The 25,865-nt window shown below is 43.8% G+C and overlaps 1 protein-coding gene and 1 long non-coding RNA gene across 3 annotated transcripts in view; one reads left to right on the top strand and one right to left on the bottom strand.

Annotated features, from left to right (window-relative positions):
• adissp (adipose secreted signaling protein) overlaps positions 1-21,859 on the top strand; it is a 157,867-nt gene extending 136,008 nt beyond the window's left edge. For both annotated transcript variants that reach the window (XM_067980714.1, XM_067980725.1), the window contains exon 6: positions 21,359-21,859. In XM_067980714.1, the coding sequence (XP_067836815.1) occupies positions 21,359-21,459 (101 nt within the window). In that variant the 3' untranslated portion in view covers positions 21,460-21,859. The remainder of the gene's footprint in view (positions 1-21,358) is intronic.
• LOC137322992 (uncharacterized) lies at positions 8,675-12,751 on the bottom strand. Its single transcript, XR_010963274.1, has 2 exons — positions 12,672-12,751; positions 8,675-10,614 (listed from the first exon to the last, which is right to left on the bottom strand). It is a non-coding gene; the product is annotated as an uncharacterized lncRNA (long non-coding RNA).
• Positions 21,860-25,865: the final 4,006 nt, after the last annotated feature.

Here is a 25,865-nt window from a genome sequence, read left to right as displayed (position 1 = left end):
GGTGAAAAAGTTCTTTCTCAAATCCCCTCTAAACCTCCCGCCTTTTACCTTGAATCTATGCCCCCTTGTTATAGAACCCTCAACGAAGGGAAAAAGCTCCTTAGTATCCATCCTATCTATGCCCCTCATAATTTTATACAACTCAATCATGTCCCCCCTCAGCCTCCTCTGCTCCAAGGAAAACAAACCCAATCTTCCCAGTCTCTCTTCATAGCTGAAGCGCTCCAGCCCTGGTAACATCCTGGTGAATCTCCTCTGCACCCTCTCCAAAGCGATCACATCCTTCCTGTAGTGCGGCGACCAGAACTGCACACAGTACTCCAGCTGTGGCCTAACCAGTGTTTTATACAGCTCCATCATAACCTCCTTGCTCTTATATTCTATGCCTTGGCTAATAAAGGCAAGTATCCCATATGCCTTCTTTACCACCTTATCTACCTGTTCCGCCGCCTTCAGGGATCTGTGAACTTGCACACCAAGATCCCTCTGACCCTCTGTCTTGCCTAGGGTCTTCCCATTCATTGTGTATTCCTTTGCCTTGTTAGTCCCTCCAAAGTGCATCACCTCGCACTTTTCCGGGTTAAATTCCATTTGCCACTGTTCCGCCCATCTGACCAACCCATCTATCCTTCACATTTTTTACTACATTTCCGAGTTTCAAGTCATCCGCAAACTTTGAAATTATACCCTCTATACCCAAGTCCAGCTCATTAACATATATATCAAAAAAGCAATGGTCCTAATACTGACCCCTGGGGAACACCACTATACTTCCCTCCAGTCTGAAAAACAACTGTTCACCACTACTCTCTGCTTTCTGTCCCTTGGCCAATTTTGTATCCACGCTGCCACTGTCCCCTTAATCCAATGGCATTAATTTTCCTAACAAGTCTATTATGTGGTACTTTATCAAATGCCTTTTGAAAGTCCACATACACATCATCAACCGCACTACCCTCATCAACTGTCTCTGTTACTTCCTCAAAGAACTCAATAAAGTTAGTCAAACACGATTTTCCTTTAACAAACAAGGCTGACTTTCATTTATTAGCCCAGACTTTTCCAAATGCCAATTAATTTTGTCCCAGATTATTCTAAAGTTTCCCCACCACTAACTTTCGGCTGACTGGCCTGTAATTGCCGGGTTTATCCCTCTCCCCTTTTTTGAACGGGGTGCAATGTTTGCAATCCTCCAGTCCTCTGGCACGGTCCCCATATCTAAGGAGGATTGAAAGATTGTGGCCAGAGCCTCTGCAATTCTACCCTTCCTTCCCTCAGTAACTAGCTTGTTTCCCATCTGGACCAGGTGACTTTTCTACTTTGAGTACTGCCAATCTTTTAAGCACCTCCCCTTTATCTATTTTTATCCTATTCAGTATCGCTGCTACCTCCTCTTACTGCTACAATGGCAATATCCTCTTCTTTAGCGAAGATGGATGTGAAGTATTCATTTAGTGCCTTAGTCATCCCCTCTGCCTCCACAAGAATATCTCCTTTTTTGTCTCTAATCGGTCCCACCCTTCCTTTGACTATCTTTTTCCTATTTATATGTTTGTAAAAGACTTTTGGGTTCCCTTTTGTTAGCCGCTAATCTATTCTCACACTCTCTCTTTGCCCCTCTTATTCCCTCCTTTAGATCTCTTGTGTAGTTTCTTTATTCAGTCCGGTTCTCTACTGTATTATGAACCTTACATTCGTCGTAAGCCTCCTTTTGCTGTTTCATTTTAATCTCTATATCTTTAGTCATCCAGGGAGCTCTAGCTTTGAATGCCCTTCCTTTACCCCTCATAGGGATGTGTCTACTCTGTACCCGAACCATCTCCTCCTTGAAGGCCTCCCATTGTTCAATTACTGTTTTGTCTACCAATTTTTGATTCCAATCCACCTGGGCAAGATCCCTTTTTAACTCACTGAAATTAGCCCTTCTCCAATTAAGCATTTTCACATTTGATTGTTCCTTGTCCTTTTTCCATAACTATTATAAACCTAATGATATTATGATCACTGTTCCCCAGATGCTCCCCCACTGAAACATGCTCCACCTGCCCCACTTCATTCCCCAGAACTAGATCCAGCTCCGTTTCCTTCCTGGTTGGGCTGGAAACACACTGTTCCCGCCAGTTCTCTTGACCAAATTTCAGGAATTCCTCCCCCTCTTTGTCCTTTACACTGTTACTATCCCAGTCTATATTGGGATAATTGAAGTCCCCCATTATCACTACTCTATAGTTTTTGCATCTTTCTATAATTTGCCTGCAAATTTGCTCCTCTATCTCCTTCCCACTATTTGGTGGCCTATGGTACACACCCGGTAGCGTAATAACTCCTCTATTGTTCCTTAATTCTAACCAAATAGATTTTGTCTTTGACCCCTCAACTACATCATCCCTTTCCAGTACTATAATGGTTTCTTTGATCAATACTGCACCCTCCTCCTCCTTTCTTTCCTTCTCTATCTTTCCTGAATATCTTGTAGCCAGGAATATTAATTACCCAATCCTCCCCTTTGAGTCAGGTCTCTGATATTGTCACTATATCATAGTCCCATGTGACGACTTGAGCCTGCAGCTCACCAATCTTATTTACCACACTACGTGTATTTACGCACATGCACTCCAATCTCATCTTAGGCTACCTTGCATTTGCCTCCTGCCTGATCCCTCCTATTTCTGAACTATTCTTTACTCTAGTGCTACTTGTCCCTCCCAGTCCTCTGTGCACCTTGATTCTCCTCTCTAAAGTTTCATCCTGGTGCCCATCCCCCAGCCAAATTAGTTTAAACCCTGACCCACTGCACTAGGTAACCTCCCCGCGAGGACATTAGTCCCAGCTGTGTTGAGGTGCAACCCATCCATCTTGTACTGACCTCTCCCGCCCCAGAACTGGTCCCAATGCCCCAGGAATCTGTAGCCCTTCCTCCTGCACCGTTGCTTTAGCCACGCATTAACCTGGCTTATCCTACTATTCCTGTACTCACTAGTGCGTGGTACTGGGAGTAATCCAGAGATTACTGCCTTTGAGGCCCTGCTTTTTAACTTCCTCCCTAGCTCCTGAAACTCTGACTGCAGGACCTCGACTTTTTTCCTTCCTATGTCATTGGTTCCCACAAGGACCACGCCTTCTGGCTGTCCCCCTTTCCCCTCAAAACGTTCTGTACACTCTCTCAGTGATGTCCTTTACCCTGGCACCAGGGAGGCAACACACCATTCGGGACTCACGTCGGTGGTTGCAGAGATGCCTGCCTATCCCCCTGACTATTGAAACCTCTATAGCAACTGCATTTCTTTTGCCCCCCTGTGAAACCGTGGTGCCGTGGATTTGCTCCTGACTGCAGTCCCCCGAGCTGTCAACACCCTCACTAGTGTTCAACACTGAATACCGTTTTGTGAGTGCCACACTCCCAGGGGACTCCTGCACTGCCTGCCTGGTGGCCTTAATCCTATGCTTCATCCCTTTGACACCATGCTGTCATGGTTTTACACCAGACAGTCATTACGTCTCTTCAAACTGTCTTCCTACTTTCCTTTTTATTGCATTCTGTTTCTGAGTGACATCATCTGCAAGCTCAAGTTGGGGAGGAGCAAATCTTGGAATATATGGGGGAGAGGTTAAATATAAGCAGGAGCAAAGATAGTCTAAAATAGTGCACTCGGGGAGGGCTTTACATTAGGGCCGATAGGAAATAACCTAAGTGGGAGGATACAACCCTCTGAGATCTCTGCACTCCTCCATTTCTGGCCTCTTGAGCAACCCCGATTTTCATCGCTCCACCATTGGCGGCCGTGCCTTCAGCTGCCTAGGCCCTAAGTTCTGGAATTCCCTCCCTAAACCTCTCCTCCTCTCTACCTCTCTCTCCTCCTTGAAGACGCTCCTTAAAACCTACCTCTTTGACCAAGCCCCTGTCCTAATGTCTCCTTATTTGGCTCGGTGTCAAATTTTGTTTGATAACAATCCTGTGAAACGCCTTGGGACGTTTTACTATGTTAAAGGCGCTGTATAAATGCAAGTTGTTGTTAGGAAAAGAATTTTATAAAAACGTACTGAGAACTATGAATGGGTCAGGGTTTATATGCAAATGTGCAAAGCATTATAAATAAAGCCAGGGAACTAGAGGCACTAATTAGAATGGAGGAAAGTGGATTGAAGATGAGATTACAGCCGTAGAAAGGAAAGTTGTTTCATAGATGGCCCAGATGCTTAGTAAGTATCTCAGTAAGAGGAAGATGAACGGACCTGTAAGAATATCGGAGCAGAATGTAGAAGAACTATTGCTGAAGATAAATATTTCAAAGGAAACTGTATTTTTTTTAAAAAGTTACTGGTAATAGAAAGGTCACAGATACACATCCATCCCAGAATACTGAGGGAGGTTGGGGAGGAGACTAGTTCAGACATTAAATCTAATTTTCCAAAATGGGAAATGTGACAAAGTATGAAGGATGGCGAATGTTAAGGCCCCGTTCAAGAAAGAATGAAGGAATGTCAGGAAATTATAGGCCAGTTAATATTACTTCAGTTGTGGATAAACTTTAAGAATCCAAAGACTGGGATGAAATTAATGAATATGGCATGGGCTAATCAGGAATAATCAAAGTATTGAGAAGAGCCACTACTGGAGATAAATATTTCAAGAGAAACTGTATTTGGGGGAAAAAAGGTTGTGCTGTGATAATTTGATTGCATTTTTCAGTCAAATCACAGTGTACGTATGATGGATGTTGAAAAAATGGATTTCACGATGGCATTTGACATGGTGCTGCATACAAAGCTTGTTACAGATTGGAGCCACGTGGCATTAGGAAGAGATAGCTGGAGGACAGAAGGATGTGGCTCGTAGTTTGCTGCGATCCCTTTGTTTTACATTCGTACAAATGATTTGGACATACACTTGAGGAATAACATTGTATATGAAATGAGGGGGCATGGAGAAACTCTGAATGCAGGAGGGCATAGATAGGCGGTGGATGCAGACTGAGGTACTAAATGAGTACTTTATGTCCATCTTTACCAAGGAAGAAGATGCTGCCAAAGTCACAGTAAAGGAGGAGATAGTTGAGATACTGGACGGGGTGAAAATTGATGGAGGTACTAGAAAGGCTGGCTGTACTTAAAGTAGATAAGTCACCCGGTCCGGATGGGAATGCATCCGAGGTCGCTGAGGGAAGTAAGGGTGGAAATTGCAGAAGTGCTAATCATAATCTTCCAATCCTCCTTAGATATGGGGGTGCCGGAGGACTGGAAAATGGCAAATGTTACACCCTTGTTCAAAAAAGGGTGTAAGGATAAACCCAGTAACTACAGGCCAGTCAGTTTAACCTTTGTGGTGGGGAAGCTTTTAGAAATTATAATCCGGGACAAAATTAATCCAAGTGTGGATTAATAAAGGAAAGCCAGCACGGATTTGTTAAAGGCAAATCATGTTTAACTAACTTGATTAAATTTTTTGATGAGTTAACAGAGAGGGTTGATGAGGGCAATGCAGTTGATGTTGTGTATATGGACTTTCAGAAGGCGTTTGATAAAGTGCTACATAATAGGCTTGTCAGCAAAATTGAAGCCCATGGAATGAAAGGGGCAGTGGCAGCATGGATACAAAATTGGCTAAGTGGCAGGAAAGAGAGAGTAGTGGTGAATTGCTGCTTTTCGGACTGGAGGAAAGTAGAGAGTGATGTTCCCCAGGGTTCGGTACTGGGACCACTGCTTTTCTTGATATATATTAATGACTTGGACTTTAGCGTATAGGGCACAATTTCAAAATTTGCAGATGGTGCAATTTCAAAATTTGCAGATGATATAAAACTTGGAAGTGTAGTTATCAGTGAGGAGGATAGTGATAGACTTCAAGAGGACATAGACAGGCTAGTGGAATGGGTGGACACATGGCAGATGAAATTTAACGCAGAGAGGTGCGAAGTGGATACATTTTGGCAGGAAGAACAAGGAAGGCAATATAAACTAAAGGGTACAATTCTAAAGGGGGTGCAGGAACAGAGCGACCTGGGGATATTTGAAGGTGGCAGGACAGGTTGAGAAAGTGGTTAAAAAAGCATATGGGATCCTGGGCTTTATAAATAGAGGCATAGATTACAAAAGCAAGGAAGTCATGATGAACCTTTATATAACACAGGTTCGGTCACAACTGGAATATTGTGTCCAGCTCTGAGCACCGCACTTTAGGAAGGTTGTGAGGGTGTAGAAAAGATTTACTAGAATGGTTCCAGGGATGAGGGACTTCAGTTACGTGCATTGACTGGAGAAGCTGGGGTTGTTCTCTTTAGAGCAGAGAAGGTTGAGAGGAGATCTGATAGAGGTGTTCAAAATCATGGAGTTTAGATAAAGTAAATAAAGAGAAACTGTTCCCATGGGCGAAAGGGTCAAGAACCAGAGGACACAGATTTAAATTGATTGGCAAAAGGCGACATGAGGAAACACTTTCTTTTGCAGCGAATTGTTATGATCTGGAATCTGCTGCCTGAAAGGGTAGTGGAAGCAGATTCAATCATGGCTTTCAAAAAGGAATTAGATAAATACTTGAAGGGAAGAGACTTGCAGGGCTGCGGGGGAATGGGACTAACTGGGTTGTTCTTCCAAAGAGCTGGCATAGGCTTGATGGGCCGAATGGGCTCCTTCTGTGCCGTCACCAATTTATGATTCTATGACCTTGGTTGGACCACAGTTGAAGTATTGAATGCAGTTTTGGCCACAGCATTGTGGAAATGGTACTGTGCAGATTCACTAAATGGTACCAAGAAAGAGAAGTATAATTCTGAAGAAAAGCTTGAAATATTGGGCCTTTTTTCATTGGGAACAGAGAAGGCTAAGGGGGAAATTTAAGCAACGTTTTCAAAAATGTTTTGAGAGGGTAAATAATGAAAGATAGTTTTCTCTGGTTGGTGAATCAGCATACACTCACGATTATTATTGGAAGAATGAAGGAGAATTTAGAAGATTTTTTTAACCCCCAGAGGGGGTTTTTAAATAGAAGGGGGAGGCAAAAACCCGCATCTAGAACATGGACCGGGGCCGGGGGGAGACCCGCGTCGGGGGCAGGGGGGAGACCCGCGTCGGGGGCAGGGGGGAGACCCGTACCTAGAACAGGGACCAGGACACGGTGAAATCCGGAGCATGGAGAAACCCGCATCAAGTAGGACCACAGGGACAAAGTTATTGGCAACAGGGGAGGATGCAAGGGCGGGCAGAGACTGGCAAACAAGGTGGTGCAAGGGTGGGCAGAGACTGGCAAACAAGGATAAGGGCATGAAGCAATGTAGAGCTGGGTCAGGGACAAGGGTCGGCTTATTTGGAAATTTTTACCACTGATGGAGAAAATCATGCTGCCCAGGGGCAAATGCACAACTTGCTGGGTTTGTAACAGTGTCTTTCCCCTGTGATAAATAACTTGAAATATATATCCGTTCTGGTGGGCTGCTGAATGCTGAGCCTGAGTACAGTAACTGGCCTTGAACGCTGCTTCAGAATGGCGTTAAGAAGCAATTGGTGACGAGAATGGGATGATTCAAGTTCCAATTAAACTACTAATTAGGGAGCTGACCTGCCTAAACTGGCAAGTTGCCATTTTTACATCTTGCATGCATTCATTACAGACACTGGAAGGAGCTTTGAGCCAGAGTTTAACGATTAGCCACCAATTCCTCCTGTAATATATATATATATATATATATTCCGTGATTTTTACAGCTCCAGGGATTCATTAATATTGACAGTGATCCGATCGCAACACGGATTCAGGATTTAAAGCCATGCCATGTGTTTTTTAAAAAGAAAAACCTATAGTGATTACGTGAAGTTCTGCATTTTTATAGGAAAGAAAGCAACTGACAATTGCATAGAATTTACAGCACAGAAACAGGCCATTCGGCCCAACTGGTCTATGCCGGTGTTTATGCTCCAGACGAGCCTCCTCCCACCTTTCTTCATCTTACCCTATCAATGTATCCTTCTGTTCTTTTCCCTCTCATGTGTTTATCTAGATTCCCCTTGAGTGGGTCTGTGCTATTCGCCTCAACTACACCTTGTGGTAGTGAGTTCCACATTCTAACCACTCACCGAATTGGAAGACTTGACGGGACAGTCACAAATATGTCAAAGAAAAACTCTGCACTGTTGAAATATCTTCGCTGTCGTCACTGGGATTTCAGTGAAGTGTAACTGAGATTTTCACGCTACATTAACTTGAGCTATGTAAAAACACCCAGCGCTACCAGTGTAGATTCCGTCCTTTCACGCTTAGGTTGTGACTGGAGGGAACACTAAGGTGAATTGACCTGTCACTAACAGTGGCCTAGGGAGCAGTCTTAGCATGCTGTTTTATGTGTCCCACGGTGTTTTAGAGCCAAGAATAAGCCCAGCTTATGTGACACGTGGCCAGCCATCAATATATAAAAAAAATTGGGAGGTGCCAGGCAATAAAGTCATGTGTCCAGAGACACCTGAACCCACTTCTAGTAATCCCGCTAGCTTGGTTTTGATAACTAAGTGGGATTATTGGGATGAGTTTGAAGCTGGCAGCCAATGGTTAATTTTGTTCTGTGAACTTGCCTATCTGACCCAAATACAAATTTTCTTCCCATTGGTTGAAATCCAGCCCTGACCAATCTCCCCAAGATGAAAAGGTGGAGATAATGTGACTGAGCCATGACAAAAACCAAACGTGTTTAAATCAGGGGAAACTAGTTTAATAGCGATTCAGAGATACATGGGAATAATTTGCTACAACCCATGTGCCGATTAAGGAAATGAGCATAAAAGATTATTTTCTCAACCTAGGGAATTAAAGAACTGTTGGCAGGGATTCAAACATCTGCACACCATCAGTGATAGCCTTGAATTCACATTCTGAATAGGCTTGGTATATACACAGTGAGAATCATTAATGCTTTCCAAACAATACACTACGGGCTGCTTGATTACAAGGTTAAAGCAAGTTCTAGATGTTGTCACAAAGTATGGCTGTACTGGGCTCACAGTTTACCACTGTCGGAGGGCAGGGGATGAACCATCAGGTCCTATTACAATTCATTTGTGGCTCAGTCGGTAGAACTCTCGCCCCTGAGTCAGAAGGTCATGGGTTCAAGTCCCGCTCCAGAGACTTGAGCACAAAATCTAGGCTGACACTCGAGTGCAGTACTGAGGGTGCACTGCACTGTTGGAGGTGCCGTCTTTTGGATGAGATATTAAACGGAGGCCGCATCATACCTCCCTTATGTGGAGGTATTACAGGATATAGTCAATCATGTCAATAACCTATAATAGAAAAAAATGAACGACTTGCATTTATACAGTGCCTTTCACAACCTCAGAACGTCCCAAAGTGCTTTAAAGCCAATGCAGTACTTTTGAAGTGTAGGAAACGCAGCAGCCAAATTGCGCACATCAAGGTCCCACAAACAGCAATGTGATAATGACCAGAATTTTTTTTTAGTGATGTTGGTTGAGGGATAAATAATGGCCAGGACACCGGGGAGAACTCCCCTGCTCTTCTTCGAAATAGTGCCATGGGATCGTTAACATCCACCTGAGGGCAAATGGGATATATGACAATATCCTATAAAACCTGACACTGGGTAGGTAAATGTAACATCTCATGTGCCTCTGTGCCAAGCAAAATAAATAAATTTAAAACAGAAATAGACAGTTTCCTAGAAGTAAAGGGAATTAGGGGTTATGGGGAGCGGGCAGGAAATTGGACATGAATTTAGATTTGAGGTTAGGATCAGATCAGCCATGATCTTATTGAATGGCGGAGCAGGCTCGAGGGGCCGATTGGCCTACTCCTGCTCCTATTTCTTATGTTCTTAAAACAGGAAGGTCTCAGGTTCAGTTCTTGGTCTGTGTTGCGTTAGTTAATCTCAGTCAGGATGACGGTGGGAATGAAGGATGTACAATTGGTCTCATCGCCCTGGGATTTGGGAAGGGGGTGCAGTTGGTGGGAATCTTCCAGGGTTCTTGCTCCTGATCATTACATAGTAACCCCTGCTGGATAGTGTGTGTATAAACATTGGGCAAGGAGAGGATCAAGCTGCGATGTGATGCTCTCTGCGATCGAGAAGCTCATCCATGAAGTCCTGGCCACTTTAAGTGAGGTAATTCTCTTATTCTAATTCATTATTTCCCAGTACTTCAAACATGTGGAATTCCTCATCTCCCTCGTCTTCCCTCCCTCCTGAGATCTTAGGTTTTTCAAACCTAAGTTGACGTCATCTGATCGCTGCTCCCTGATTTATCTCATCATCTCTTTTGCTCTTTTCAACCATTGTGGTGCCCTACAATGTGAGTTTCAGTCTCTTGATGGAGAAAAGCAGATTTGATGAGATCTGCCATAAGCCTTCGTGGAACAGTGGGTTCATTTGAATGAAGTGATTGATGACAAGTTGCCCTGGTAAGATGCCTGCTTTCCACTCACCGCTTATCTTCCCTGCATCAGGTCATCCTCTTCACGACTTCAGGCATGCACAGCTGACTCGCACAAAGCCGAGCCAATCATTGCTCCAATTATTATCTAAATGTGGGCTGCTTCAGTGACAAGAGTGAGATGAGCCTTCGAACTGAGCGTAGGAGACATTCAGCTCATTTGAACTGTAGCGTCGTGAGGTGCTGCGGAAAAAATATATGGTTGATTAAAGAAGGAATACAGCACATTATTAACCCTTAAACTGTCGGCACATTCAGGGAAACTCCACTCTCTTAGGAGGTGACCAGTTTACATTAAGGTTCGATAGTGCAAGACTGAGATCATAAATATTACAGTAATAAAGCTACTCGAAGTCAGGAATAGTTTTATTGTAATAATATTATCCCTAAACCATCAAGTTAAACACATAAATATGATTTCACAAAAAGGTAAACATTTTATGTGTGTTCACCCTGTCAGCTGTTCTGCCTATTCTCTCCTGCTCCATTTTGTGTCAACTTGACTAAGTTTTTTTAAAAATGAACAAATTTGCATTTAAATAGCATCTTTCACATACTCAGGACGTCCCAAAGAGCTTCGCAGCCAATGAAGTACTTTTGAAATGTAGTCACTATCATAATGTAGGCGAAAGCAGCAGCCAACTTCCACAAACTACAGTGAAATAAATCACCACAGGAGCTGTTTTAGTGACGTTGATTGAGGAACGAATGCTGGTTACTACATCGGAAGAAGTCTCGTGCTCTTCTTTGAATAGTGCCATGTGATCTTTTACATCCACATGTGAGGGCAGACGGTGCCTTGGTTTGACATTTCATCCAAAAGACGTCAGCCTAGATTATGGGCTCAAGTCTCTGAACCTACAATGTACAAAAGTTCCATTTCCCCATCGCAGGCTAGCCTTAAAAAAAAAAAAAAAAATTCTTCAATGCTTTGGCAAATGTGGAAGTGTACGTTACCCTGGTAACCTCTGCCGGTGCACCAGCATTTGGCTGGGATTGGTTAGATGGATTGCTGTGATCTTTTCCGTTCCTTTTGAGATGTAGACAAAGTCTTATTTATATTTCACCTGAATTGTATGTGCAAATTCGCTCCAATTAGCATCCTTCAATAATGGCCAATATTTTGCTGCCGAAATAACGGCGAGTTTAACACGCACGCCGTTATTAATTTGTAAACCTTGTGGCAAGGAAGAGATAGACCGCGAGCCTCGCGAAAGCGGCAGTTCGCCCTCAACCTCCCCGTGAGTTTCATGAGGTTGTTGCATTTGCACATTAATTGCCAATTAAACTTGCCGCAGAAAGTTAGTGCTGGTACTTAACAGCGTAAGTACCTTTTTAATGACGAAATTTATGTTCCTGCAATGCCACTCAACCTCTCCGGCCCGGAAAGGGAACAGTTTAAACTGTGGAATCTCATTCCTGCAGATAGTAAGTTGTTCTTGGAGATTTTTTAAATTTACATTTTTTTTTTCTTACTTTTCCTTTTGTCCTATTTCTCTCTCTCTTAATCCAATCTTTCTTCCTTTCCCTCTCTTTATTTCTCTTTCAGTACCTGATTTGACATCCCGTTTCTTTCGCTGTCGTTCCTCTGTTTCTTTCTCCATCCTTAAAACTCATTGGTTAAGGAGTTAGACTATTGGTCCTGTCGTTCACTAAGGTTCCAGATGTCCCATTGACCTCTCTGCGCAAAAGAACTTCGAGCTGAAGGGTGAGGGAAAAAGTCTAACTAATGGGGCACGTCGCGAGATGCCCTGCTCCAGCGAATTCTAGGCCAATACATTTAGAAATACACGACCAGTCCTTTAACGTCAGAAAGGATAGTTCAACATTTTCAGTCCTACAGCTGAAATGTTATTTTTTCCTCAACAGATTTGCGGTATTTCTAGGTTTTTCCTTTGTTTAATCACAGATTTACATCACTTGCTCTTTTCTTTTTGTCTTTTTATCTCTGCTTTAACACAAATAGTTACACCTTCCAGATTTTATAAAGATTATTTGAGGTGTTGGCGAGAGTCCATTTCTGAGGTAACACTTCAGATCGCACTAATTAAAATTGTGTTAAAAAAACAATCCTGTGACATTTGGCAGACGGTGAATCCTGCATTAACCTTACAAATTGGACAATTGTTCTGGATTTATCAGATCTTTCACACAAGTCAGCCTGCAGGCCCCCACCCAGTCATACACTGCCAGTCATTTTCAGATATATTACTCTCATTCGGCACAAACCCAAATCATACCTGTTTTTTTCTCCTTTGAATCAAATATACCGCCCTCCCCCCGCCACAGGTTCCGTAAACGTACTGCTTTGAAGGAAAGACTTGTGTTTATATAGCACTTCTCATGACCTCAGGACATCCCAAAACGCTTTACAACCAATGAAGTACTTTTGAAGTTGTAATGTAGGAAATGCGGCAGCCAATTTGGGCACAGCAAGGTCACACGAACAGCGATGTGATAATGACCAGATAATCTGTTTTAGTGAACTCCCCTGCTCTTCTTCGAAATAATGCCATGCGATTTGGGGGCCATGATGGACCCAGCTGTGTTTAAAGCTAACTACTGCCACCTCCTGGATAGTCACATTCAAAGCATGTGAACATTATCCTTCCCTTTGAAAATCCTATGTTGATGAGAGTAAGTGTTAGAGATTGTTCGGCACAGTGTGCATGAGAACATTAATAATTCTTGCATTTATACAGATTTTTTTTAAGATTAATTCTCGGGATGTGTACATCACTGGCAAGGCTGGCATTTAATGCCCATCCCTAGTTTTTTATTCATTCATTCATGGGATGAGGGCGTCGCTGGCAAGGCCAGCATTTATTGTCCATCCCTAATTGCCCTTGAACATAAGAACATAAGAAATAGGAGCAGGAGTAGGCCATACGGTCCCTCGAGCCATTCAATCAGATCATGGCTGATCTTCAACCTCAACTCCACTTTCCTGTGCGATCCCCATATCCCTTGATTCCCCTAGAGTCCAAAAGTCTATCTATTTTAGCCTCTTTGGAAATAAGGAAGGGCAGGTGACAGAAGTGTTAGTGAGGGATCACTTTGGGACCAGTGATCATAATTCCATTAGTTTTAAGATAGCTATGGAGAATGATAGGTCTGGCCCAAAAGTTAAAATTCTAAATTGGGGAAAGGCCAATTTTGATGGTATTAGACAGGAACTTTCAGAAGTTGATTGGGAGAGTCTGTTGGCAGGCAAAGGGACGTCTGGTAAGTGGGAGGCTTTCAAAAGTGTGTTAACCAGGGTTCAGGGTAAGCACATTCCTTATAAAGTGACGGGCAAGGCTGGTAGAAGTAGGGAACCTTGGATGACTCGGGAGATTGAGGCCCTGGTCAAAAAGAAGAAGGAGGAGGCATATGACATGCATAGGCAGCTGGGATCAAGTGGATCCCTTGAAGAGTATAGAGATTGCCGGAGTAGAGTTAAGAGAGAAATCAGGAGGGCAAAAAGAGGACATGAGATTGCTTTGGCAGATAAGGCAAAGGAGAATCCAAAGAGCTTCTACAAATACATAAAGGGCAAAAGAGTAACTAGGGAGAGAGTAGGGCCTCTTGAGGATCAACAAGGTCATCTATGTGCGGAACCACAAGAGATGGGTGAGATCCTGAATGAATATTTCACATCGGTATTTACGGTTGAGAAAGGCATGGATGTTAGGGAACTTGGGGAAATAAATAGTGATGTCTTGAGGAGTGTACATATTACAGAGAGGGAGGTGCTGGAAGTTTTAACGCATATCAAGGTAGATAAATCTCCGGGACCTGATGAAATGTATCCCAGGACGTTATGGGAGGTTAGGGAGGAAATAGCGGGTCCCCTAGCCGAGATATTTGAATCATCGACAGCTACAGGTGAGGTGCCTGAAGATTGGAGGGTAGCAAATGTTGTGCCTTTGTTTAAGAAGGGCGGCAGGGAAAAGCCTGGGAACTACAGACCAGTGAGCCTGACATCTGTAGTGGGTAAGTTAGTTGTTGGAGGGTATTCTGAGGGACAGGATCTACGGGCATTTGGAGAGGCAGGGACTAATTAGGAACAGTCAGCATGGTTTTGTGAGTGGAAAATCATGTCTCACAAATTTGATTGAGTTTTTTGAAGGGGTAACCAAGAAGATAGATGAGGGCTGTGCAGTAGATGTGGTCTACATGGACTTTAGCAAAGCCTTTGACAAGGTACCGCATGGTAGGTTGTTACATAAGGTTAAATCTCACAGGATCCAAGGTGAGGTAGCCAATTGGATACAAAATTGGATTGATGACAGAAGACAGAGGGTGGTTGTAGAGGGTTGTTTTTCAAACTGGAGGCCTGTGACCAGCGGTGTGCCTCAGGGATCGGTGCTGGGTCCGCTGTTATTTGTTATTTATATTAATGATTTGGATGAGAATTTAGGAGGCATGGTTAGTAAGTTTGCAGATGACACCAAGATTGGTGGCATTGTGGACAGTGAAGAAGGTTATCTTGGATTGCAACGGGATCTTGATAAATTGGGCCAGTGGGCTGATGAATGGCAGATGGAGTTTAATTTAGATAAATGTGAGGTGATGCATTTTGGTAGATCGAATCGGGCCAGGAACTACTCCGTTAATGGTAGGGCGTTGGGGAGAGTTATAGAACAAAGAGATCTAGGAGTACAGGTTCATAGCTCCTTGAAAGTGGAGTCACAGGTGGATAGGGTGGTGAAGAAGGCATTCAGCATGCTTGGTTTCATTGGTCAGAACATTGAATACAGGAGTTGGGATGTCTTGTTGAAGTTGTACAAGACATTAGTAAGGCCACACTTGGAATACTGTGTACAGTTCTGGTCACCCTATTATAGAAAGGATATTATTAAACTAGAAAGAGTGCAGAAAAGATTTACTACCGGGACTTGATGGTTTGACTTATAGGGAGAGATTGGATAGACTGAGACTTTTTTCCCTGGAGAGTAGGAGGTTGAGGGGTGATCTTATAGAAGTCTATAAAATAATGAGGGGCATAGATAAGGTAGATCGTCAAAATCTTTTCCCAAAGGTAGGGGAGTCTATAACGAGGGAGCATAGATTTAAGGTGAGAGGGGAGAGATACAAAAGGGTCCAGAGGGGCAATTTTTTCACTCAAAGGGTGGTGAGTGTCTGGAACGAGCTGCCAGAGGCAGTAGTAGAGGCGGGTACAATTTTGTCTTTTAAAAAGCATTTGGACAGTTACATGGGTAAGATGGGTATAGAGGGATATGGGCCAAGTGCAGGCAATTGGGACTAGCTTAGTGGTATAAACTGGGCGACATGGACATGTTGGGCCGAAGAGCCTGTTTCCATGTTGTAAACTTCTATGATTCTGTGATTCTATGAATATACTCAACGACTCAGCATCCACAGCCCTCAGGGGTAGAGAATTCCAAAGATTCACAACCCTCTGAGTGAAGGAATTCCTCCTCATCTCAGTCTTAAATGGCCAACTCCATATCCTGTGACAATGCCCACTAGTTCTAGATTCTCCAGCCAGGGGAAACATCTCAGCATCTACCCTGACAAATCTTATATGTTTCATTGAGATCACCTCTCATTCTTCTAAACTCCAGAGAGAATAGGCCCATTCTACTCAACCTCTCCTTTTAGGACAACCCTCTCATCCCAAGAATTAATCTAGTGAACCTCTGTTGCACTGGCTCCAAGGAAAGTATATCCTTCCTTCGATGAGGAGACCAAAACTGGCAGTACTCCAGTTGAGGTCTCACCAAAGCCCTGTACAATTGTAGTAAGACTTCCTTACTCTTGTACTCCAAACCCCTTGCAATAAAGGCCAACATGCCATTTGCTTTCCTAATTGCTTGCTGTACCTGCATGTTAACTTTTTGTGTTTCTTATACCAGGACACCCAAATCTCTCTGAACACCAACATTTAATAGTTCCTCACCATTTAAAAAATATTCTGTTTTTCTATTCTTCCTACCAAGGTGAATAACCTCACATTTCCCCACATTACGCTCCATCTGCCACTCACTTAACCTGTCTATATCCCTTGGCAGACTCTTGTGTCTTCCTCGCTGCTTACTTTCCCTCCTAGCTTTGTATCATCAACAAACTTGGTTACATTAAATTCTGTCCTTTCATCTAAGTCATTAATATAGATTGTAAATAGCTGAGGCCCAAGCACTGATCCTTGCGGCACCCCACTAGTTACAGACTGCCAACCTGAAAATTGACCGGTTTATCATTACTCTCTGTTTTCTGTCCGTTAACCAATCTTCTATCCATGCTAATATATTACCTCCAACCCCATGAGCCTTTACCTTGTGTAACAACCTTTTGTGTGGCACCTTATTGAATGCCTTCTGAAAATCCAAATATATGACATCTCCTTTATCTACCCTGCTAGTTATGTCCTCAAAAATCTCTAATAAATTTGTCAAACACGATCTCCCTTTCATAAACCATGTTGACTCTGCCTAATTATATTATGATTTTCTAAGCGCCCTGTTACCATTTCCTTAATTATGGATTCCAGCATTTTCCCGACAACTGAAGTCAGGCTAACTGGACTGTAGTTCCCTGTTTTCTCTCTCCCTCCTTTCTTGAATAGCGCGGTTACATTTGCTACCTTCCAATCTGCTGGGACTGTTCTAGAATCTAGGGACATAACCAATGCATCCACTATCTCTGCAGCCACCTCTTTTAGAACCCTCGGATGTAGGCTATCAGGTCCAGGGGATGTATCGGCTTTTAGTCCCATTAGTTTCTCAATCCGTGTGGTGAAGGTTCTCCCACAGTGCTGTTAGGTAGAGTGTTCCAGGATTTTGACCCAACGACGATGAAGGAACGGTGATATATTTCCAAGTCAGGATGGTGGGTGGCTTGGAGGGGAACAGTTGCCATTGAGAAGTGGTGGGTCTTTTTGAACTACTTTGTAGCAGTTTGATACAACTGACTGGCTTACTAGGCCACTTTCAAAGGGTCAACTACATTGGAGTCACATATAGGCCCAGACTTGGGTAAGCATGGCAGGCTTCCTTCCCCAAAGGACATTAATGAACCAGTTGGGTTTTTACGACAATCCGGCAGCTTCATGGTCACTTTTACCAGTACCAATGTTATATTTCCAGATTTATATTACCAGTGTTCAATCACGTCAAATGGCTCACAGATTGAATTATTTTTTGGAGTGCAGTGACAGCCATATAGGTAAATGCAGCAGCCAGCAACGTCCCATAAGCAGCAGTGAGGCGAGGGATCAGTTAATCTGTCCGTGGTGTTGGTTGGGCGAAGAATGTTGACCAGGATTCCAGGAGATCTCCCTCCCCAGGGTTGCCAACCGTCCTGGTGTCTCCAGGAATTGAAGATTAATCTCCACGACACTGCTGCGAACAACACGTGGGAGAAAAATCATAGGGGCATTTAAAAATGTTTTTTTCATTTTCTTCGAACGCTTGTGTTTATTAGCTATAAAAATATTGGAGATGGGGAAGATTAAAGACTGTTTGACTGACAGTCAAGAATCATCCACTCGGATATATAATGAAGAGTATATTCGCTTTCCAATTGGCCTTGGGAAGACAGGAGGATGGACATGTCAGGCAACCAATGGTGGGGGCGGGTCAAGTGATGAAAACTCCAGGAATACGTTCAACCAGAGTTGGCAACCCTTAACTCCCCACTCCTCTCCAAGCAGTCCCATGGTCACTTTAACATTCACCTGAGCCCTCGTAACTTAGAAAACATGCTCAGTGTTAGGGGGCGAAAGTGCACAAACACAAAACAAATGTACGATCTACAAGTAGCGTAAGTGGTACAGTGTGTCTTACAGGCTGTGCTGCCACCTACTGAAATAGACAGCAAAGTTCTCCCTGCTACCAGCCTCAGTTTTAGTCATCGTACATGTACGACATTCTTCTTTCTCCTCCTCCCCACCCACCCTGATATTCTGCTCTCAGCCCATCTCGCCCTAGCTCCCTTCACCTCTCCTCCTTTCCGCAAGGTCCTGATCTGCTGTGCTGTGTTTTCATCATAGTAGATACAGCACAGGAGGAAACCATTCGGCCCATCGTGCAGTGCTGGCTCCTTGAAAGAGCTATCCAATTAGTCCCATTCCTCTGCTCATTCCCCAACGCCCTGTGAATTTTTTTCCCTTCAAGTATTTATCCAATTCCCTTTTGAAAGTTACTGTTAAACCTGTTTCCACCACCCTTTTAGGCAGTGTATTCCAGATCATTACAATTCACCGCTTAAAAAAATGTTTCCTCGTGTCTCCTCGGGCTCTTTTGCTGATCACCTTAAATCTGTGTCCTCTGGTTACTGATCCTTTGCCACTGTAAACAGTTTCTCCTTATTTGCTCTATCAAAACTGTTCACGGTTTTGAGCACCTCTTTGTCTGAAAACATTTTCTAAAAATTAGTTTGCTGTCCTGTTTCTCTCCCCTTTGCCATTCCTATCCTGTAGGCACAGTTCCACGGGCACCAGCGTCCCTCCAGTGGCTTACCCGGTTGGGCATTGTTCACGGTGAGCTCTGGCAGACTGCACAATGGTTTTTGTTTATTTGTTCTTCGGATGTGGGTGACGTTGGCAAGGCAGTATTTGTTGCCCATCCCTAGTTGCCCTGAGGGCATTAAGAATCAACCATGTAGGCCATTCAGCCCCTCGAGCCTATTCCGCCATTCAATTAGATCAGGGCTGATCTGTACCGGAACTCCTTCTACCCGCCTTGGTTCCGTACCCTAATACCCTTGCCTAACAAAAATCTCCATTTTGAAATCTTCAGTTGACCCCCACCCTGAACAGCTTTTTCGGGGAGAGAGTTCAGAGAAGCTGGGGCCTTGAGGTAAAATCTTCAAGGAAGGCATTAAAAGCCACAGAAGTCGAGTCAATAGGTCATGCCATTGTGAAATATGTAATTTTTAAAAATTGTTTAAGAACTTATTTTTGGCATTGCAAATTTAAGTTACTTAGAAAAATGCTGGACAGAAAAACATTCAGATCTTTGTGATTTGATTGGCTCATTAACGAAGTTTGATGGTGAAATGTTGGCACAAGATTTTCCAATTATAAAATGTTAAAATCCTAGAAAGGTTACAGCACGGAAGGAGGCCATTCGGCCCATCGAATCCGTACGGGCTCTATGCAAGAGCAATCCAACTAGTCCCTCTCCCCCGCCCCATCCCCATTGACATAGAATTTTCCAATTGTAAATGTTGGCATGAAATGTGTGATCTAAAATTCGTGACACAAGAGTTGAGATTAATGTGGATAGGAAGAGCATGCAAGTATGCAAGACCTTTGCTGCAGCTAGAGATATGTATTATATTTCTGTGCTTTTTCACATGTGTATGTATATGTTTTGAGATGCGTCCGTCACACCACCAAATTTCTGTGTCACACTTAAAAGTATATAAAGGGCAAAGAATGCCATGCAATTCCTGCTGGATTCTTCTGACCTCTATTTGACCCCTCCGGGTCTCTGTTGCAATTAGCCTCTAATCCACCTCAGGAATGCACAACCTTGCAGCCATTTCCATTTTTAGCAGCGGAATAATACATTGTACAGTACATGGTATAACTCTCCTTTTAATATTGTTGCTCTTCCTGGAGGCACCGCCACAGGAGCTTTGGTTTCAAAGTGTGACCTTATTTTGATGTATATTGCTCTTAACAATATTGAGCACTCTCTTCATTAATCTTAACTAGTGACAGTTAGCTAATATTGACAGTCTGGGCCTAGGTTTTTAAAATTATAAAAGGTTTTGATCTGGTAACTAGGGAAAGACTAATTCTACTCTTCCCTTAAAAGGTATAGTGATCTCTGCCCCAACCATTCCCTGTGACAAAGCATTCCAAGCTCTTAAAAACTCTCTGTAAAGAAATTTCTCCTTACATCTCTTAATGACAGTTTCCAATTGATGACCCTTCACTGGGCTTATGGGGAGTGCGCAGGGCAGTGAAATTAAGAAAGAAGACAGAACTTGCGTTTATATCGCCTTTTTCACGACCTCTGGATGTCCCAAAGTGTTTCATCGCCAATACCAATGAAGTGTAGTTGCTGTTCTAATATAGTGAAACACAACCAAATTGAGCACAAGAATGAGAGAAATGACCAGATAATCTGTTTGTGATGTTTGTTGAGGGATAAATGTTTACCAGGACACTGGGAGAACTTACCTGTACCATGAATAATGCCATGGGAACTTTTACATCTAGCAGGGAGGAGAGATGAGGCGTAGGTTTAACCTCAGATTATGCACTCAACTCTCTTGAGTAGGGCTTGAAAACATGACTTTGTGACTCGTTGCTTATTCTTGGATCGACCTAGCAAAGGTCAGTGGTCAGCACTCTCGCTTCTGAGTCAGATGGTTGTGGTTCAAGCCCCACTCCAGAGACTTGAACACAAAATTGAGGCTAACACTCCAGTGCAGTACAGAGGGAGTGCTGCACAGTCAAGAGGAGCCATCTTTCAGATGAAACGTTAAACCAAGGTCCTGTCTGCCCTCTTAGGTCAACATAAAAGATCCCACGGCACTATTTTGAGGAAGAGTAGGGGAGTTCTCCTGGTGTCCTGGGCCAATATTTATCCCTCAACCAACATCACTAAAACATTATCTGGTCATTATCACATTGCAGTTGTGGGATCTTGCTGTGCACAAATTGGCTGCCCCGTTTCCTACATTACAACAGTGACTACACTTCAAAAATACGTCATTGGCTGTAAAATGCTTTGGGACATCCTGAGGTTGTGAAAGATGCTATATAAATGCAAGTCTTTCAAAGAGCCAACAGAAACACGATGGGCCGAATGGTGTCTCAGCACTGTAAATGTTGGTTCTATGGATTTAGGTGGAAATGGCAATGTGCAAACCCAATGCATCAGCCGGTTCTGTATAACTGGAGCTAGGGGGCACTTTACACTAATACATGTGTAATCTACCATTGCTATTGTTGGTTTTGTTTCAGACCGGATCCATGGGACCCCCATGCTGTTGGAAGGTGTCAAGTGCATAGGCCCAGAACTGGAGTACGACTCAGAGCAAAGTGACTGGCAGGGATTCGATTAGTCAACACCAGAGCACCGTACTCCATTCAACTACTACAGTCACGCTGTGTCACCACATTATACCGTGCTCGCTAAGCTGTGAAATGACTCGCGAAGTTTAACCATAACCGAAGATTGATAGCTCTTTCTTTCTCTCTTTCTCTCTCTCTTTCTCTCTTTATTTTGGTACTTCAGTATTCTGCTTGTTAAGTCATTTCCTTTTGGGAGTTTAGTTTAAAACAAATGCAAAGGGAATTTGAACAATGTCTGTCCTTTGAAGTGTTGAGTGGGGACTGTATATGTTGCTATATATTGAATGAATCAGAGGATACATGCTTTGAATGTACGGTGGAGTACAATGCAGAATGTGTTTATTTTTGTCATATTGGAGAAAGAAATAAATGAAATCCATTGTTAAGTAACTTATATGTTTTAACTTCCCACCCCTAAAAGCTTTCAGTAGAAAGACTATCACGGTATAGGGCTTCAGTATATGCATTGCCAGCAGTAAGTAAAAGGGACAACAGGTTGGGAAGGAAGAGCAGCAATACATTTTTATGAATCCAGAGCTGGTGATATTTCCCCAATCCCTGCAACCTCTGTGGCCTCCGGTCCAAGGATTTCTGGAGCGTTAAAGGTGTTATATAAATGCAAATTGTTCTTATCAACAGAATGAGTTTGGAAGTTCGAGGATCCGCCTCCAGTAAATGTTGTCTTCTCCTGTAAGCAGAGCGAAAGAAGGTTAGACGTTCCAATTGTTAACGTTGCCATGCAGTAAACTACCAACGGACTGCTCAGCCCATAAGCAGCGTGATGGCAACTTTGAGCCACATTAGATAGGAAGGTTCTTTAGGGCTGAATGCATTTAAAGATGCGAATGTAAAAACGTATTGAGGTGAAAGCTAGGACTGTAAAGGGTACCTCACTACACCATGCGTATTCATGGTGTGGTTTGACAATACATTGAGACAGTGTGAGGGGGAAGTAATTGTAAGTGCTGTATATGCTTAATACAAGAACAGCTGCATTTATATAGCGCCATTAACATCCCAAGGGGCTTCACAGGAGCGTAATCAGACCAATATTAACACCGAGCCAAAGAAGGAGATATTAGGATAGGTGACTAAAAGCTTGGCCAAAGAGGTAGGTTTTAAGGAACGAGGGGAGAGAGACGGAGGGGTTCAGGGAGGGAATTCAAGAGCTTAAGCCCTAGAGGGCTGAAGGCATGGCCGCCAATGATAGGGCGAGGGAAGTAGAGAATGCACAAAAAGTGTCCAGAATTAGAACATAAGAACATAAGAAATTGGAGCAGGAGTAGGCCAATCGGCCCCTCGAGCCTGCTCCGCCATTCAATAAGATCATGGCTGATCTGATCCCAACCACAAATCTAAAGAACACAAGAAGTCGGAGCAGGACCCGGCCACATAGCCCCTGGGCCCTCTCCGCCACCCACAGGGCATTGACCGATCCGAACTCAGCTTCATGTCCAATTTCCTGCCCGCTCCCCATAACCCCTAATTCCCTTTACTTCTAGGAAACTGTCTATTTCTGTTTTAAATTTATCTAATGATGTAGCTTCCACAGCTTCCTGGGGCAGCAAATTCCACAGACCTACCACCCTCTGAGTGAAGAAGTTTCTCCTCATCTCAGTTTTGAAAGAGCAGCCCCTTATTCTAAGATTATGCCCCCTAGTTCTAGTTTCACCCATCTTTGGGAACATCCTTACCGCATCCACCCGATCAAGACCCTTCACAATCTTATATGTTTCAATAAGATCGCCTCTCATTCTTCTGAACTCCAATGAGTAGAGTCCCAATCTACTCAACCTCTCCTCATATGTCCGCCCCCTCATCCCCGGGATTAACCAAGTGAACCTTCTTTGTACTGCCTCGAGAGCAAGTATGTCTTTTCTTAAGTATGGAGACCAAAACTGTATGCAGTATTCCAGGTGCGGTCTCACCAATACCTTATATAACTGCAGCAATACCTCCTTGTTTTTATATTCTATCCCCCTAGCAATAAAAGCCAACATTCCGTTGGCTTTCTTGATCACCTGCTGCACCTGCATACCAACTTTTTGATTTTCTTGCACTAGGACCCCCAGATCCCTTTGTACTGCAGTGCTTTCCAGTCTCTCGCCATTAAGAAAATAACTTGCTCTCTGATTTTTCCTGCCAAAGTGCATAACCTCACATTTTCCAATATTATATTGCATCTGCCAAATCTCCGCCCACTCACCCAGCCTGTCTATATCCCCTTGCAGGTTTTTTATGTCCTCCTCACTCTCTACTTTCCCTCCCATCTTTGTATCATCTGCAAATTTTGATATGTTGCACTCGGTCCCCTCCTCCAAATCGTTAATATAGATTGTAAAGAGTTGGGGACCCAGCACCGACCCCTGTGGAACACCACTGGTTACTGGTTGCCAGTCCGAAAATGAACCATTTATCCCAACTCTCTGCTTCCTGTTCGATAACCAATCCTCCACCCATGCCAGAATATTACCCCCAATCCCGTGATTTTTTATCTGAAGTAATAATCTTTTATGTGGCACCTTGTCGAATGCCTTCTGGAAGTCGAAATACACTATGTCCACTGGTTCCCCTTTATCCACCCTATACGTTATATCCTCGAAGAACTCAAGCAAATTTGTCAGACATGACTTCCCCTTCATAAAGCCATGCTGACTTTGTCCTATTAAATTATGCTTATCTAAATGTTCCGAGGAATGCAGAGTTCTTGGAGGGTTGAAGGCCTGGAGCAGTGATAGAGAGAGGCAGGGCCATGGAGGGATTTGAAGACTACAATGAGAATATTAAATTCAAAGTGTTGGTGGGCCACGATACGTGCAGCAGAGTTTTGGATGAGCTGAAGTTTATACAGGGCAGAAGATGGGAGGCCAGTCGAATCAGGATGTAACAAAAGCATGGATGATGGTTCCAGCAACAGGTGGACTGAAGTGGAAGATCATGATGAGTTCTCCTGCATTGGATCACCTTGTCAAGTCATTGAACTTTTTCCTGCACTGTGTCCACGTTCTCAGAGTGGCGGTGAAGGCATTCTCACTGGTGGCCACTTGCTCCCATTCCCACTGGGCTGCTGTTCTTTGGATCCTGCCAAAGAGGACGCGGCTTTTTTTTTGTTCATTCATGGGATATGGGCATGGCTGGCATAGCCAGCATTTATTGCCCATCCCTAATTGCCCTTGAGAAGGTGGCAGTGAGCCGCCGCCTTAAACCACTGCAGTCCGTGTAGTGAATGTTCTTCCACAGTGCTGTTAGGAAGGGAGTTCCAGGATTTTGACCCAGTGACAATGGAGGAACGGCGATATATTTCCAAGTTCAGGATGGTGTGTGACTTGGAGGGGAACGTGCAGATGGTGGTGTTCCCATGCACCTGCTGCCCTTGTCCTGCTGTTGAAGAAGCCTTGGCGAGTTGCTGCAGTGCATCCTGTGAATAGTACACACTGCAACCACAGTGCGCCGGTGGTGGAGGGAGTGGCTGTTTAGGGTGGTGGATGGGGTGCCAATCAAGTGGGCTGCTTTGTTCTGGATGGTGTCGAGCTTCATGTGTTGTTGGAGCTGCACTCATCCAGGCAAGTGCAGCTCCAACACACTCATCACACTCCTGACTTGTGCCTTGTAGCCTCCTCTGTCTCATTTCCTTGAAAGCCTCTCTGCCCCAATGGTGAACCAGGCCACTCTGTGGCCATACTCCTTCCTCTTATGGCTATTGTTTCTTTTGCTTTGAAGCTTTCTGTGTTGCGATTTTTAAGAAGTTGGACCCTAACCTCTTTAGGACAGGATTTCCCCACCAGTGAGAGGTCTTTCCAGTCCTGAAGCTTGCCAACAATATTATAATTAGGCTGTCCCCAGAAGTGTGAGCACGCTACGGGCCGGATGGGTTCAAAACAAGCACCGCCCAACTTCCAGTCTGGCATTCACCCAATTGGAAAATCTACTTTTCAGTGTCTGGGCCTGTGTATGAAAAATGGGCATGGGTGAGGCATTGGAGTGCATGTCTTACGACTGCATGATTTGGTACGTTCAGGAAAGAACGGGAGGTGAAGAATCCTCTTTTTAAAAAAAAAAGGAAAACAGCTGTCAACGTGCAAAGATCACTGGGAAATAAAAATATAATGGATGTCCTACACTCTCATCACCTCTGTCCTTTAAAAGTTTCACTGGCTCCCAGTACCCGATCAATTCACTTTTAAGGTCCAGATCCTTACTTTCATTTCTCTCCGTGACTTTGCTCCTCCCTACATCAGTGATGTCCCTCAGCGAGTCGACAAAGATCCTCTATAGCGATGGGTTGCCTTTTGTTTCCCAATCCCTCCGTATCCAGCACTGGCGGCTCCTCTCAGTCCCTGTGCCCCTTGTGCTCTGTAACCAGCTACCTACGTACTTTCCCTACTTTCAAAAGACT

Source organism: Heptranchias perlo, chromosome 1 (assembly GCF_035084215.1).
Source record: "Heptranchias perlo isolate sHepPer1 chromosome 1, sHepPer1.hap1, whole genome shotgun sequence".
Classification (NCBI taxonomy): Eukaryota; Metazoa; Chordata; class Chondrichthyes; order Hexanchiformes; family Hexanchidae; genus Heptranchias; species Heptranchias perlo.
This window is presented reverse-complemented; position numbering and strand designations above follow the sequence as displayed.